Source organism: Vicia villosa, linkage group LG5, assembly GCF_029867415.1.
Source record: "Vicia villosa cultivar HV-30 ecotype Madison, WI linkage group LG5, Vvil1.0, whole genome shotgun sequence".
Classification (NCBI taxonomy): domain Eukaryota; kingdom Viridiplantae; phylum Streptophyta; class Magnoliopsida; order Fabales; family Fabaceae; genus Vicia; species Vicia villosa.
This window is the reverse complement of record NC_081184.1, coordinates 30,234,469-30,248,823: the sequence shown is the minus strand read 5'-3', so window position 1 is coordinate 30,248,823 and position 14,355 is coordinate 30,234,469. Positions and strand designations below refer to the sequence as shown.

The 14,355-nt window shown below is 37.3% G+C and overlaps 1 protein-coding gene across 5 annotated transcripts; it reads right to left on the bottom strand.

Annotated features, from left to right (window-relative positions):
• Positions 1-2,596: 2,596 nt before the first annotated feature.
• On the bottom strand, positions 2,597-13,425 carry LOC131601528 (WAT1-related protein At1g09380-like). 5 transcript variants are annotated; one of them, XM_058873371.1, is made up of 11 exons: positions 12,932-13,425; positions 12,638-12,719; positions 12,358-12,541; positions 11,711-11,794; positions 11,435-11,627; positions 11,163-11,225; positions 8,993-9,109; positions 8,559-8,793; positions 3,693-3,851; positions 3,442-3,593; positions 2,597-3,023 (listed from the first exon to the last, which is right to left on the bottom strand). In XM_058873371.1, the coding sequence occupies exons 5-11, from the start codon at positions 11,620-11,622 to the stop codon at positions 2,879-2,881; spliced, it is 1,059 nt and encodes a 352-aa protein (XP_058729354.1). In that variant the 5' UTR covers positions 11,623-11,627; positions 11,711-11,794; positions 12,358-12,541; positions 12,638-12,719; positions 12,932-13,425; the 3' UTR covers positions 2,597-2,878. The 5 variants fall into 5 exon arrangements, with proteins under 5 accessions (XP_058729354.1, XP_058729357.1, XP_058729355.1 ...); XM_058873374.1 differs by having other exon boundaries at positions 12,638-12,688; XM_058873372.1 differs by having other exon boundaries at positions 12,937-13,425.
• Positions 13,426-14,355: the final 930 nt, after the last annotated feature.

Here is a 14,355-nt window from a genome sequence, read left to right as displayed (position 1 = left end):
GTTTAGAACCATTCTGCAAAAATCTAACAATAGTGGAAAAGGGTTTGACATATTCTAGGACCAAAATATTCGGGGGACAAAATTAAGGGTGACAAATAGACATGTCCATCCCGTTCAGAACAATTCTGCAAAAATCTACAAAAAAATAGGACAGAATGAAGACTGACATACTTGAGAATGCATCTAAAACCTTATCCCGCCCGTACTAAAAGTGAAAGCGGACCACGGCCGCGGACACTCCACCTTTTAAGCCTGGAAATACAACAATTCATATAATTGTCTGTGTTCACAAAAGCCCGTAAAAAATTAAGACGGAGCGAGACGGGTACATTAGAGAGTACAGGTCTAAACTCTTGGTCCGCTCAGCACTAAAATGTACATGCCTAACAGAGCGGATCCACTTCGCCACCCTCTAGTCAAAATAATTAATAGTTCAAAAAGAAATTCATTATTCATTAGAGTTTAAGAAAAACGAAGAATGAGATACAATCAATTCCCAATTATTTTCAATCTACCTCTCAGATATTTAATATGGAAATTCTCATTGCAGTCATATACTTCCTCACAGACCCGCGGTAAAAATCCCAAAATATCCCTATAAATTGAATATGCACATCCGAAGTCACATTTTATTTTAAAAAAAATGTGTCTTCGGATATGCATATCCGAAATAATTTGGGGTATTTCATAAAATGCAAACAGTCACCCCTACTGTTTGCATTCTCTTCAAAAACCAAATTTTCACTTCAAACCCATTTTTACCAAATTCTATTCAAGCATTCCTACTCTACAAGTTTCATTCAAGCATTCCTAAAAGCTTAAAGCTCATTTCAAGTTCTATTCAAAGCTCCAAAATTTTGTAAGTTTCCTCTACTTTCTACCTCTAGCTCAAAGTTGTTATTATGGTTGTTAGAATTTAGGATAATGTGTAGGTTGATGTTATTATAGTTCAATATTAGTGTTTGAATGTAAAAAATTGGGTTTTGGAAGTGCATATCTAAGATCCCCTCTAACCAGTTTCGGATATGCACTTCTGAAATGTTCTCTGAATTTCTTTTTATTTTTAAATATGTTTCACTCTCTTACTAGGGGCATTTTTTCAGAAAAATGGCGGGCAACCAGGCATCAACCGATCGACTTAGACATGGGAGGCCAACCCAGAAAGCCTCAACTCGGCGCGACAGAGACGCAAACAAGGAGTGACTTGGGGAAGGGGTTGAGTCCAAGTCCAAATTGGTGAGGCGCATACACGATCCTCATCTGAACCGAAGAGTCGGCTGTCTCGGGCGTCTTCCTCTCGTGAAGTTAGTGGGGAGGTGGAGGAGGAGGTACCTGAGGTTCACCCTGAGCATGACGAGGATGCTTAGGACGCACAGGAGGGCGGCTACCCGGGAGGGCTGGGGGCATCTGTCGAGAGGTGGCACAAGGAGATGCCGTCTTTCCACTTTCCTGTTAAGGAGTTGACGATTGCCCTCTATGATGTAGCTTGTTTGCTCCACCTGCTTATCAGAGGGAGTTATTGGACCATTCTCAGATACAGAGGGTTGGGGCCATCGAATAGATGGTGGATTATCTGAGTATGGACCCATATATGGCCGATTATGAATGCAAAATAATGAATGGGGTGCATATCCAGTTCTCCAACCAGAAAGAGCTTTATGAGAACCACTTAGTGGCGGCAACTGAGGTCAAGGAGGAGGATAATGCGGTGTTGGTTCATGTTCTTAGTAGTAGTAGTTTTTTCTACGTGTACAGTTAAATGTTGTGCTTGTTGTTTGTTCTTCAATTGCAGTATAAGCACTGATCCTTAATTGGTTATCTTATTAGAACGACCCTTAATTGGTTATCTTATTAGAACGGTACATGGCTACATACTATAGGTTTAAATTTAATAACTAGCAGTAGTAAAATAAATATAAAGTAGCATATTTTCTGATTGAATTTTCAAGCAATCATATACTATTTGAATGGTGTATTTTTAAGGATAAAGCTTATATGAAGAATTGTTGATTTTTTTAACAACAATTTGAATGGTGTTTTCGATGAGGTTTTTGGTGATGTTGTTGAGTTTTTGATGGAGTCAGTTTAAAAAATATTCACTTTTAACTTTCTACAACAAAAGTGAATAGATTGGTGGTTAAGAATGAAAATGAAGAAAATACCGTAAGAAAATTTTTTATGTAGGTGGCATATGATAAGATAAGATACAACAACTTGATCCAATGACTCTTACGGCATCTCCAATAGTGCAATCTACATTTAAGTATTTTCTTACGGCATCTCCAATAGTGTAAACTACATTTAAGTATTTTATGGGACCTACAAATTTACCTCATAGCTTGATTTGATTGGGTACTATAATATTTTAGTTGTTGCATTGCAATGCAACTCTATTATGATATGACAATTTTTTTAAATATTTAAGTATTAAATTAATAGTACATGTGAAAAACTCAATAGAAGAAACTACTATTAGAGATGGTCTTTCTCGTGATCCACTGTAAACCACTTAACTAATAGTTCACTTTAGACGTCACCATAATATTTAAATATTTTTCTACTTATATTTACTAAAAATACGGATTACTAATACTGGTAATCAGACAATCATAACTCATAAGGTACAGTATGTTCAAGCAAGTTTGTACTTAGGTACGGAGATATTTAACCTTCCAATAGTTTATTTTGAATTATTCTAAAGTTTATTGAATGATCCTTCAAATAGGTTAAAGTATTCTAAAAGTGACCATCTAAAATAATTTGAACAAGAAAATGACCTACTAGAAAGACTAATAAGATAGTATAGATGTCAAAACGCATCCCTTCCATGGGTAAGGTTGAAACTTGTATATAACATCAAAAAGAGTAATAATATCTATCAGATATCAATTTCAAGTACACTTTCATCCGGTGAATAACTTGGTCCTGCTGCTGCACTTATCTCCTGAGGTAAATGCATCTCATTCTTCTTACCCCACAGAAAAGAATATATCCCCAGTATGATTAAAACCATGCCCAACAACCTGCAAATGCAATGTTTTAAAACAAGAACAAATCAGACCAACCACTTTTACTTTTTCCATTTTAATATTGTTTATATTTATTTGTCATATGGCTCAATCATAATTGAACAATGTTCAAAAGTATAGCCTATTAAATTACTCATATTGGATTCACCCTCAACACATATTTAGCACTCTGATTTCCTCCATATGAACTAAGACAACAATTAGATGTTATTTTATTTACTTTTTGCACTCAAATTACTATGTATACTTACAAACAAATAAAAAATTATTATTTCATGATGGCGCTAATGTTACCAATTAATTATAGGAAAAAGGAGCAAAGTCAAACATGTCAATACATCATATAGTAAGGATAACAATTTCAAGGACAACTAAAATTAACATTATGTGAGGAAGGAAAAGATATTCGTACTGTCCAACATGCAGTGGTTCACCCAGCAAGATAGCCTCTGATAAGGCAACAAGAACAAGGGCAAGCGGATTGAACATGGATGGGTATGTAGGACCTTTGATAGTAACTGCCCAGGATATTAGACAAAATGTGGCGGCAGTTGCCAATGCTCCCTACATAAATGAACCAGCTAGTTAGAGATCATCCGTCATCAAATAATTTAATTAGGTCATCATATAACTTTCAATTTGAAGGCGTAAAAATCATCTCACCGAGTAAATTATAGTAATGAGCTGGAGATTCCACTCTAATCTCCAAGCTTCTTTACTATAATTAAAGCAAGCGCCTATAACCGCGGACTGAAGTGCTGCCATAACGCATGACAAAAATGTTCTCCAATATCTCAAAGGAAATACTTCAGCCAACTTAACCTGTTCATATTGACCCAATTTTTTATATTACTAACGAATGTGCACAAAATATAGACTCTATCATATAAATATATTTTTATTGCTATATTTTAACTAAAGACTAGCAATTATGCGGAAAAGAACTCAAATTATCTTATTAATGTGTCTTCGGATATATTCATCAAAAAAAGAGTAGAATCTATAAAGATCTTGGAGAACAATAATCATCCTAGTGTTATTATGTGTGATTTGTGTGTTACTACAGTAATTCTGTTTGCATCAATAAATATCAGATATTCTCCCAATTCTATTTTGTGAAGAACCAGTTTCGATTAACTGGTATCAGACCTCATTTTTTGGAAATATGGTACATCGTGCCTATATTTGGAGTCTTGAGTGTTTGATGGAGAAGAAGATGCATACTAGTAGGCACTATGCATTGAGGAACATTCAAAAAAGATGAAAACATCAGAGAATAAAAAACTGGCAGAGGTGTAGAAGTAACTCAAAGGCTTCGCTCGCCAATGGTCGCACTAGTGGAACCAATGCCGTCAACAGGTTAGTTGGCATACCTTTTGGCAAGCATTTAATTGGCTTTTCAAGCCAGAATATTGGCTTCTCAAAAAATACTTAACTGTCTTTGGCAAACTTGCTAACTGATATTAGATTTTTAGTGATATCAGGGACAAGTAAAAGATTTGAGTGTTAGTGCTGTGTGATCTGCATTGTTTGTCACATGATGTGTGGCACCTGAGTCGGGATACCAGTTCCGACTGCTGATGCAGCTGGTTAAATCCATTGATTGGAGTAGGAGGATAGCTGAACTGAAGTAGCTGGCCACTGATTCCATCCAGGAGCATTAGGTCGTTGCCAAGAGTTAGAATTAGGTTGTGTCAACCGAGACCCATGGGGAGCAGCAGTAGGCCACTGAGGCTGAGGTGAGTAAGACCACTGATTTGACATAGCAGTTGGCATTAGTGATGAGTGCATGTGATAACAAACTCTTGCTTCATGCCCTGTTTGGTAGCGAATTTGACACTGAACTCTGCCACAACCACCAAACCTGCCTCCTCTGCCACAATTGGAGCCTCTACCACATCTGAATGCTCTATTTTCATTGAACTGCGGTCCAGATCCAAAGTCAAATGGTATCAAAGGATTGTCAGCAGTGTGAGATTGAGATGATTGAGGTAGAGCAGAGTTGGAGGCTTGTTTAACATTAATGGATAGAGGTTCAGTGAGTGTTGATTTCTTCGCACAATCCAGCTTGGCCTCATGAGACAAAAGCATGGACTCTGCTTCAATGATAGGGCACAAATCACCACGATACTGGATTATAGACGCTAATGCATTAAATTCATCAGGTAAACCATCGAGAATCGCTTATAGCTGATCACGATGTGTAATAGGATCAACAATGGGTTTAAGAATGTCAACGATTTTCTGGATTTGCGCAAGATACTCAGCAACAGTTTTATCACCTTTGGTGATGGATTTCAACTCCAATTGCAACTGACGCGGTTTTGCATTTGTAAGAGCATCGGAGAGAGTGGTGAGAAGCCATGTGAATAGCAACGAATCTTGCTCCTCCCAGGTCACGAAGGCTGGATTCTCTGTATCGGTGCTGCGATCTGCTTCAGAGAGAAATCGCGGAGGAACCAAAAGATTGACAAGCAATTAGTAAGCTTGTGAGTCCGAATAATTCCTCCGATTTGTTGCTTCCAAGAGCGAAAATTATTCTTATCGAGTTTCAGTGTAACATTTTGAGTGAAGGTTTTGAAGATATTTTTCGTGTTAAATGTTGAAGACTGAGGCACTATGCGCTCAGTGTTTGGGGAAGTTTCGGCAAACGCAATTGGAGAGGATCAAGGGCAAGCTCATGATACCATTCACAAGAGTGTTTCTTGGTTATTCATCACTTCACAAGGGCTGCAAGTGGTAGAGTCTACATCTCTAAAGATGTGCTTTTCAAAGAAACCAGATTCCCTTATCCAACCTTTCTCACTCCCTCCACTTCAACTTCTTCATCTCCACCTGTTATCATACCTAGTGTATTTCCTTTCTCACCCACAATATCAGTTTCCAATCAGACTTCACCCACTCCCTCAAATGACTCTTCTCCACAATCCTCTTCCATCCCTGCAACTTCTGCTCCATCAACTCCCTTTAATTCACCACCCTCACACACTAATTCAGTGTCTCAACGTCTATCTCATTCAGACATCTCACACAGTTGCTTCTGTCCAACCACATTCTATCTCAAATTCCAGTTCTTCAGAACCTACAGTATTCTCTCATAATAATCCCTCACCCAATCAACCTGATTCTTCATCATCAGGCAATGTGCATCCTATGAATACAGAAGGAAAGCTGGCATTGTTAAGCCCAGATTACAGCCTACCTTATTATTAACTGAAGTTGAACCAACTCCTCACAGAACTGCCTTAAAGGATCCCAAATGGGTTGAAGCTATGACCTCTGAATTCAAAGTTCTAATAGCCGATCACACTTGGACTCTTACTGAGCTACCACCCAACAGGCAGATTATTGGCTATAATTGGGTATTCAGAATTTAACAGAACTCTGATGGCTCCCTAAACACATATAAAGCTAGGCTGGTTGCTAAGGGTTTCCATCAAATTCAAGGTTTTGACTTCATTGAAACTTTTTCTCCTATTGTCAAGCCTGTTACAGTGAAAATTGTGCTAACTCTGGCTGTGTCAAAAGGCTAGACTATCTCTCAACTTGATGTCAACAATGCCTTCTTGAATAGCATTCTCCAGAAAGAGGTATATATGCAGCAACCTACTGGCTTTAATGAGTCCAACTCTCAGCTCGTGTAAACTAAATAAGGCTATCTATGGCCTCAAACAAGCACCTCGGGCTTGGTTTGATAGGCTTAATGTTGCTCTTAAGGGGCTAGGCTTTGCTCCTAGTAGATGTGATCCTTCTCTTTTCTCTCTTGTCACTCCCATATATACCATACTCATGTTGGTATATGTGGATGACATCATTATCACAGGAAGCTGACCTAGTCACATTCAAAACTTGATCACCAAACTAAACTCTAAATTTTCACTAAAGCAACTCGGTAATCTAGATTACTTCTTAGGGATTGAGGTATCTCATCAAAGAAATGGTGCCTTGTTTTTATCCCAAACCAAATATATTAGAGATCTCTTATCCAAAGCCAATATGTCTGATGCCAAGGGGATGCCTACTCCTATGGTGTCCAACCTTAAGCTTTCTAAACATGGAGCTGACTATTTTCAGGATGCTACTTATTACAGGTCCATTGTGGGTGCACTTCAGTATGCCATAATTACTAGACCAGAAATTAGTTATGCAGTGAACAAAGCATGTCAGTTTCGCTCTCAACCCCTTGAAAATCATTGGATTGCTGTAAAAAGAATCCTTGGATACCTCAAGGGCTCTCTCTATCATGGTCTCTTGTTAAGACATGCATCTACCACTATTCCTCTCTCCATCAAGGCCTTCTCAGGGTCTTGCATCTATCTTGGCCCAAATTTGGTGTCTTAGTGGTCCAAAAACCAAACCATTGTTCCCAAATTTGGTGTCTTAATGGAAATTGCAAGATCACATATCCCATCAAAATCAATTTTAGCTTAAAAATAGAAATTGCAACATCACATATCCCATCAAAATCAACTTCTATAGTGCTTCTACGCTATGCCACTATAGCGGTGCTATAGCGCGCTATTGACAACCTAGCATGGGTTTGAGATAAAAATACAGCATAACGCCGCTGATAAGGTTAGAGAACCAAAATCAAGTTTTTTTGGAGCAAGAGGTCCACAGCTTGACAAAATAATATAAAGTAAATGGCCTAAATGGGTCATGGTACAGCAAAAACATGGTTGGGCTAGTCCAATTTTTGGGTCTTATGAGTCTGACCCATAATAAGCCTACAAAATTGTATTGCAGAAACAGATCATAAACACAAGGCCATTTCTCTTCTGTTTTGCATTTAGAAAACTAAAACTCGAAGCTTTCAACATAGGGAACCAAGTGGATGATTTTACCACCATACCAACTAAATGTTGTCTTATTTTGGAATTGTAAAGGGGCGCCTAAGTATGTTTTGGAGGAGACATCCATACTGCTGCCATGATTTGTATCTTAGGTTCTCATATTTTACACTCTACTTCAATTTATAGGATCCGGGAAGATACATTTTCCTACCGCGTATGTATTTCCCCTTTTCTACAAAGTATTTGTTTCACAATGAGGACAAGGTGAATCTTTAAGGCCGAGTATTTGTTTCACAATGAGGACAAGATGAATCTTTAAGGCTGAGTATTTATTTCACAATGAGGACAAGGTGAATCTTTAAGGAACTGATTGTTCGATTTTGTAGCAGTTTTTATATTATTAGGAGCAGTATAGTGGTAGTTATGTTTTTTGTTAATTCCAAATGTTTATGTTTAGAATAAAAAGGGGAAGGCAGTGGAGGAGTTATTATCTTGGAATTATTGAGTAATTTTCATACTAAGTAAAAAGGGGAAGACATTGGGGAAGTGCTTTAATTTATCAAACAATACTAAGTAATTTTCATCTACATCAAATTCTTAAACTTATTTTTCCTATGAGATGAATTATCTCATTTATTTAACCATGAGATTTGTAATCACAATCAAAAATAAAAAAATGTCTAAGCCAAGAGATGTGTAATATTTTAGTGGTAGAGAAATGAAAGTAAAAACATACTTGCATAATAAACCATGTAGTGTATGAACAACAAGATCCAACCAAAAAGAAAGTTCCGCGAAGCATGTTAATTTGGGGTGCTGCCACAATGATCATCTGAGCATGGTTACTATGATGACCAATATAAAACACCTTCCCTTTATATAGACTTGTAATTATAGCTCCGGCCACGCAAATAAGCGTCCCGAGACCCTTTGCTCTACCACCCCATGTTCCAATTCTAAGACTTTCCATCCTGCAATACTTATTCCCCGTTAATATTAATATTAATATTAATATATATATATATATATATATATATATATATATATATATATATATATATATATATATATATATATATATATATATATATATAGAGAGAGAGAGAGAGAGAGAGAGATCAAGAATGAACAAATAGGAATCAAGTTGTATTTTATTAATTTAAATATTACCTGAATATGATGGAGGCCAGGAATGTAGAAATAGGTATCAAGTTAAGAAAATTGACAGCATAAGTGGCCGATGTGTCACGAACACCATAATAAAATAATGCTAGAGACAATGTCATCCTGTCATATTGATACCATCACTAGTTAGAAAAAAAAAAAAATTCACTTTAGGTAAACAAAGAAATTTCAGCACAACAGCAGCAGCAGTGTTGTCCATGGCTGAGCCAAAATCCCGCAATACTGGCCACTTTGTGGCGCCGGTATAGCGGATTATGGCAGAAAACCCACAATATCGGCCGATATATATATATGTGCGTGTGTGTGCGTGTGTGTGCGTGCGTGCGTGCGTGCGTGCGTGCGTGCGTGCGTGCGTGCGTGCGTGCGTGCGTGCGTGCGTGCGTGCGTGCGTGCGTGCGTGCGTGCGTGCGTGCGTGCGTGCGTGCGTGCGTGCGTGCGTGCGTGCGTGCGTGCGTGCGTGCGTGCGTGCGTGCGTGCGTGCGTGCGTGCGTGCGTGCGTGCGTGCGTGCGTGCGTGCGTGCGTGCGTGCGTGCGTGCGTGCGTGCGTGCGTGCGTGCGTGCGTGCGTGCGTGCGTGCGTGCGTGCGTGCGTGCGTGCGTGCGTGCGTGCGTGCGTGCGTGCGTGCGTGCGTGCGTGCGTGCGTGCGTGCGTGCGTGCGTGCGTGCGTGCGTGCGTGCGTGCGTGCGTGCGTGCGTGCGTGCGTGCGTGCGTGCGTGCGTGCGTGCGTGCGTGCGTGCGTGCGTGCGTGCGTGCGTGCGTGCGTGCGTGCGTGCGTGCGTGCGTGCGTGCGTGCGTGCGTGCGTGCGTGCGTGCGTGCGTGCGTGCGTGCGTGCGTGCGTGCGTGCGTGCGTGCGTGCGTGGGTGCGTGCGTGCGTGCGTGCGTGCGTGCGTGCGTGCGTGCGTGGGTGCGTGCGTGCGTGCGTGTGGTGCGTGGGTGCGTGTGTGCGTGGGTGCGTGGGTGCGTGTGTGCGTGTGTGCGTGTGTGCGTGTGTGCGTGTGTGCGTGTGTTGTGTGTGTGTGTGTGTGTGTGTGTGTGTGTGTGTGTGTGTGTGTTGTTAATCTCGGATAGCGACGCGTAGCGCCGAACCCCTACAATGTTATAACAGTATAACAATGTTATAGCGGATAGCAGGGTGACTACTATTGTGAAGATTAAAAAACAGTGTACATAGTAAACATAAATTCTATTGGAAAGTACAGTAGTTCTCATTATTGAGTATAACAGAATGTTCAAGTTGGTTACCAATGATTGCATCATTTTGCATTTATACTTATGCAAAGTGATGACCTTCTATGGCAGGTAACAGCTAGTGTACTGACTATTAGAGTATAACCACAAGTATAGTATAAGATGTAGCTAAATGTAATAATAGTGAGCTGGCAGTATAAGAAGTAGCTAAATGTAATAACAGTGAGCTGGCAGTGACAGGTGTCACTGCCCCTATGCTATATATACTCAGATCTGTAACTAACACCGCTTTAGAGTTTGTTATGAATTTGTTATTGAAACGGTTACTTTTTGAGAAGTGGGGTAATGCAACTGTTCCTCTTTGATAATACCTATAACCTATCTCTCCAAATTTCTATTTAAGAAAAATAAATAAATTAAAGTTTTTAATATGACCCGACCCGCATCCAATTCCCCTTTAAAAATTAGATTTTTTTTAAAACCTAAAAAAATGGGGAGGCTGCATCTCAGCAAGCGAACGATTTTGCTCACCGAACTCGTACGAGTTCACCGTTTTCCTTCCATATGATCCCACTTTAGCGGCTTCTATGGCTGCGAACGTCAACAGTGCTTTGCAGACCAATGGTGTAGCAGTGCTATAACGCGCTATTGACAACCTAGTATCCGGCATAGCGGCCATGGCGCTGCTATTCGATAACACTGAACAGCAGTAAGTAATTTTTCAAAATAATTAAGACCTACTTAGTGGTTAATCTCTTTAAATATATGGTTTTTCATACACACCAGCCAGAGATCGAATTATGGTTTTTCATACACACCAGCCAGAGATCGAATTATAGTTTTTCAAATTATATATCATTATTGCTTCTTTTCCAAATAAACCTTTAATTAATACCCTTAAATGTCATGGAATAAGATAAGAAAACAGAACAAAACAAAAATAAGCAGAAACACTATTATGCTTACCCTGCTAATGCATTAGCAAAAAGCCAGAAACAAACTCTACAATTGAACTTCTTTGCTTGTCCTCTACAACCATAAGTAACCAACAAATATCCATGTTAACAATTGGTGTATGTCAACTGTAATAAATGCAAGGTGGAGCCTAGAGCTATTTACACTGTTAATTATAAGGTGAAGAATGCTGATATATATATACAGAAAAGGACCGAAAATATAAACAATGGTTAATTAATGTAATAATTTTCAAATAAAATATAGAATTGAAAACAGATTACCTTTCAAAGTAGATTGCGAACGGGGCAACACAAATTGCCCCAACAATGTGCCGATACGTAATTAAGGAAAAAATATATGCTCCTTGAATCAAGATCACCCTTGACAAAACTTGCATCCCAGTTGCAAAAAGCTGCACTAACAGCATTCCAAGAAGAGCCTGGGAATGTATAAACCACTTCTTCATCATTTTGCCTAAGGAAAAGAATATATATGTGTAAGAAAACAGTGAAAAACATTATGTATAAGAAATCAAACGAATAAAGACCATAAGATACCTGCTACGACTGGTCAAAATATCAAATGTGAAGAAGTGATGGCTTGGAATGTTGTGGATAGGATCTTGATCTTGATAATAGAACCTATATTGAAGGAAAGGAAGAAATGAATGGCAAAGATTTGGTCGTGAAAATTGGTTTAAGTGGCTATCGCAAGAATTAGAAATAAAAACTGATCAAAATATTTAGAATGAAGGTATGATGATGGTTGTTTAGTGGAGACTTCTTTAACTTGGTGACAGAATTTAAATTGAAGAGAAAAGTGGCAAAGAGTTGATTGGCTGTTTTGTGGAGAATTCTTTAGCTTGATGACAGAATTTAAATTGAAGAGACGAGTGGGAAAGAGTTGATTGGCTGTTTTGTGGGGAGAGTTCTTTAACTTAATGACAGAATTTAAATGAAAGATATATGAGTAGCAAAGAGTTGATTGTAAAATAAAAAATTATCAAGAAATGGGTTTAGGAAGGTTTATCCACTTGTATATAAACTAGTGTCAGTTATTTATACTCAAAGAAGATAGATAAAAAACAATTACATTACAAATACTTATACAACTAAGAAGGCTTGGTAAAGACACAAAAATAATAATAATAATAATAATAATAATAATAATAATAATAATAATAATAATAATTATAAATACTTACACAAGTAAGAAGGCTGAGTGGGTCGTGTTAACACGCTGATCAAATGTCTTCAGCATGGTTTCTTTAGATTGGGGGATTCCACTGCTCGTGTTGATCTCTGAGAAGATATGTCAAGGAAGGCCACATGTAAAACAAATAGCATCTGGTGAAATGTGCTTTCCATCTCAAAAATCGGTGCATAAACCTAGCAGTTCAAAGGTTAAGTACAAAATATGATGATCCAAGGTGGGAAACAAACAATAACCTCATCAACTTATAGTTTGAGAATTTAGTTGCATACCCGAAGCACAAAATCCAAAGGGTCTCCACAAAATCACTCATAGAAGACTTCCTGGATGAAATTTTTTGGGGTCAAGCAAAGCCTATAAGAATCAGATAACCATCATACAGACACTCAATTTGATTCAATAACTAAATATTCACCAATCTATTCTAAGAAAATTCTTTCTACAAACAACACAAGTTAGAAATTCCCCTAATTTTTTCCTATTGTAAAAAAATCCCCTAACTAAGTGTGGCAGATCACTACATATACAAACCCTAAACTATATCAGTGAACTGAACTGGTATATACCTTACATAATCAAGTGATAGGTTCAAGATCTTGATCATCGGAATCATCTGCAAATGCAGCATTCTCAATTCGAATAGCCTTGAGCTTGTTGATAAAATCCCCAATTGCATTAGCATCCATGTGAAGAGAATAAAAAGTGAGGGTGTGTTGGTGTTTGCACGCAAAGTTCATGCGATAGTTATATCTTGCACAATCAAGTGATAGATTCAAGCTCTTCATCCTCAGAATCAACTGCAAATTCATCATTATCCACTCGATTAGCCTTGAGCTTGTTGATTTTCTCCAATTGCACAAGCGTACATGTGTAGATAGTAGAAAAAGACGGTGAGAGAGGAGAATAGGGTTTGGGATATCGGTGATTCGAAGCTACTGTTATCGGAACGGTGGTTGAAGACGGTGATAGAGGGGATTAGGGTTTTTGAGATCGATGATTCGAAACTACTGTTATCGGAAAAGGTGGCTAGAGAGAGAGAGAGAGAGAGGATCAGGATTAGATTTTATGATAAGAGATATAAACCATTGATTTAAAAAATTTCAATATAAAAAACTATTAAGCAATTTTTACTATTAATTTTTAATTGATTAAGTGGTTATTAACTTGTTTAAGGTTGTTAAGAGTTAGTTACAAATAACTCTTATTATTATCAAGTAATAGTTTTAAAATGATAAGCAAATATTTCTTAAATAACAAATATTTCTTATATTATTATCAAGTAGTAGTTTTAAAATTTTGAATATAATTAATTAATAAACTTTTAGAATTTATCTTAAATAACATATATTTCTGATAAAAAAAATAGTGTTAAATTGGAGATAATAACTTTATAGTTTATTATAAATAAGGAATTTAGATTTGGTGCATTTAAGGTTGTTAACTTGTTTAAGATTGTTGAGTTAGTTAAAATAACTCCTAACAGCCTAACTAACTAATAACTAATTAAATGATAAGCAACTAACTTTTTTATTATCAAATAATAATTTTAAAATTTTAAATAAAATTATTACATTTTAGAATTTATCTTAAATAACAAATATTTCTTATTAAAAAAATAATAATGCTAAATTGGAGATAGTAACTTTATAGTACGTTGTAAATAAAAAATTAAGATTTGGCGCATTGAACAAACCTAATAATCCATTATAAGTAATTAATCTCAAATCCATTATTACTTTAATTTCGTCATTTATTTAACACTCTCTAATTATTACATTCTAAGTAATTAATTTAATAAATATTGATAATTGGAAAGTTTGAAATATCACATTTAATGAGGCCAATTATAACTTATACACGTTTTGAAATCTACAATACAACCAACTTTTTTTAAAACTGCCTTGAAACTCATCAAATTTTTTTATAATTCTTTTCACTCTTCAATCTCCTCTTTCAAACCGTCTATAATGCTTTTCAAGTCTCAATATTT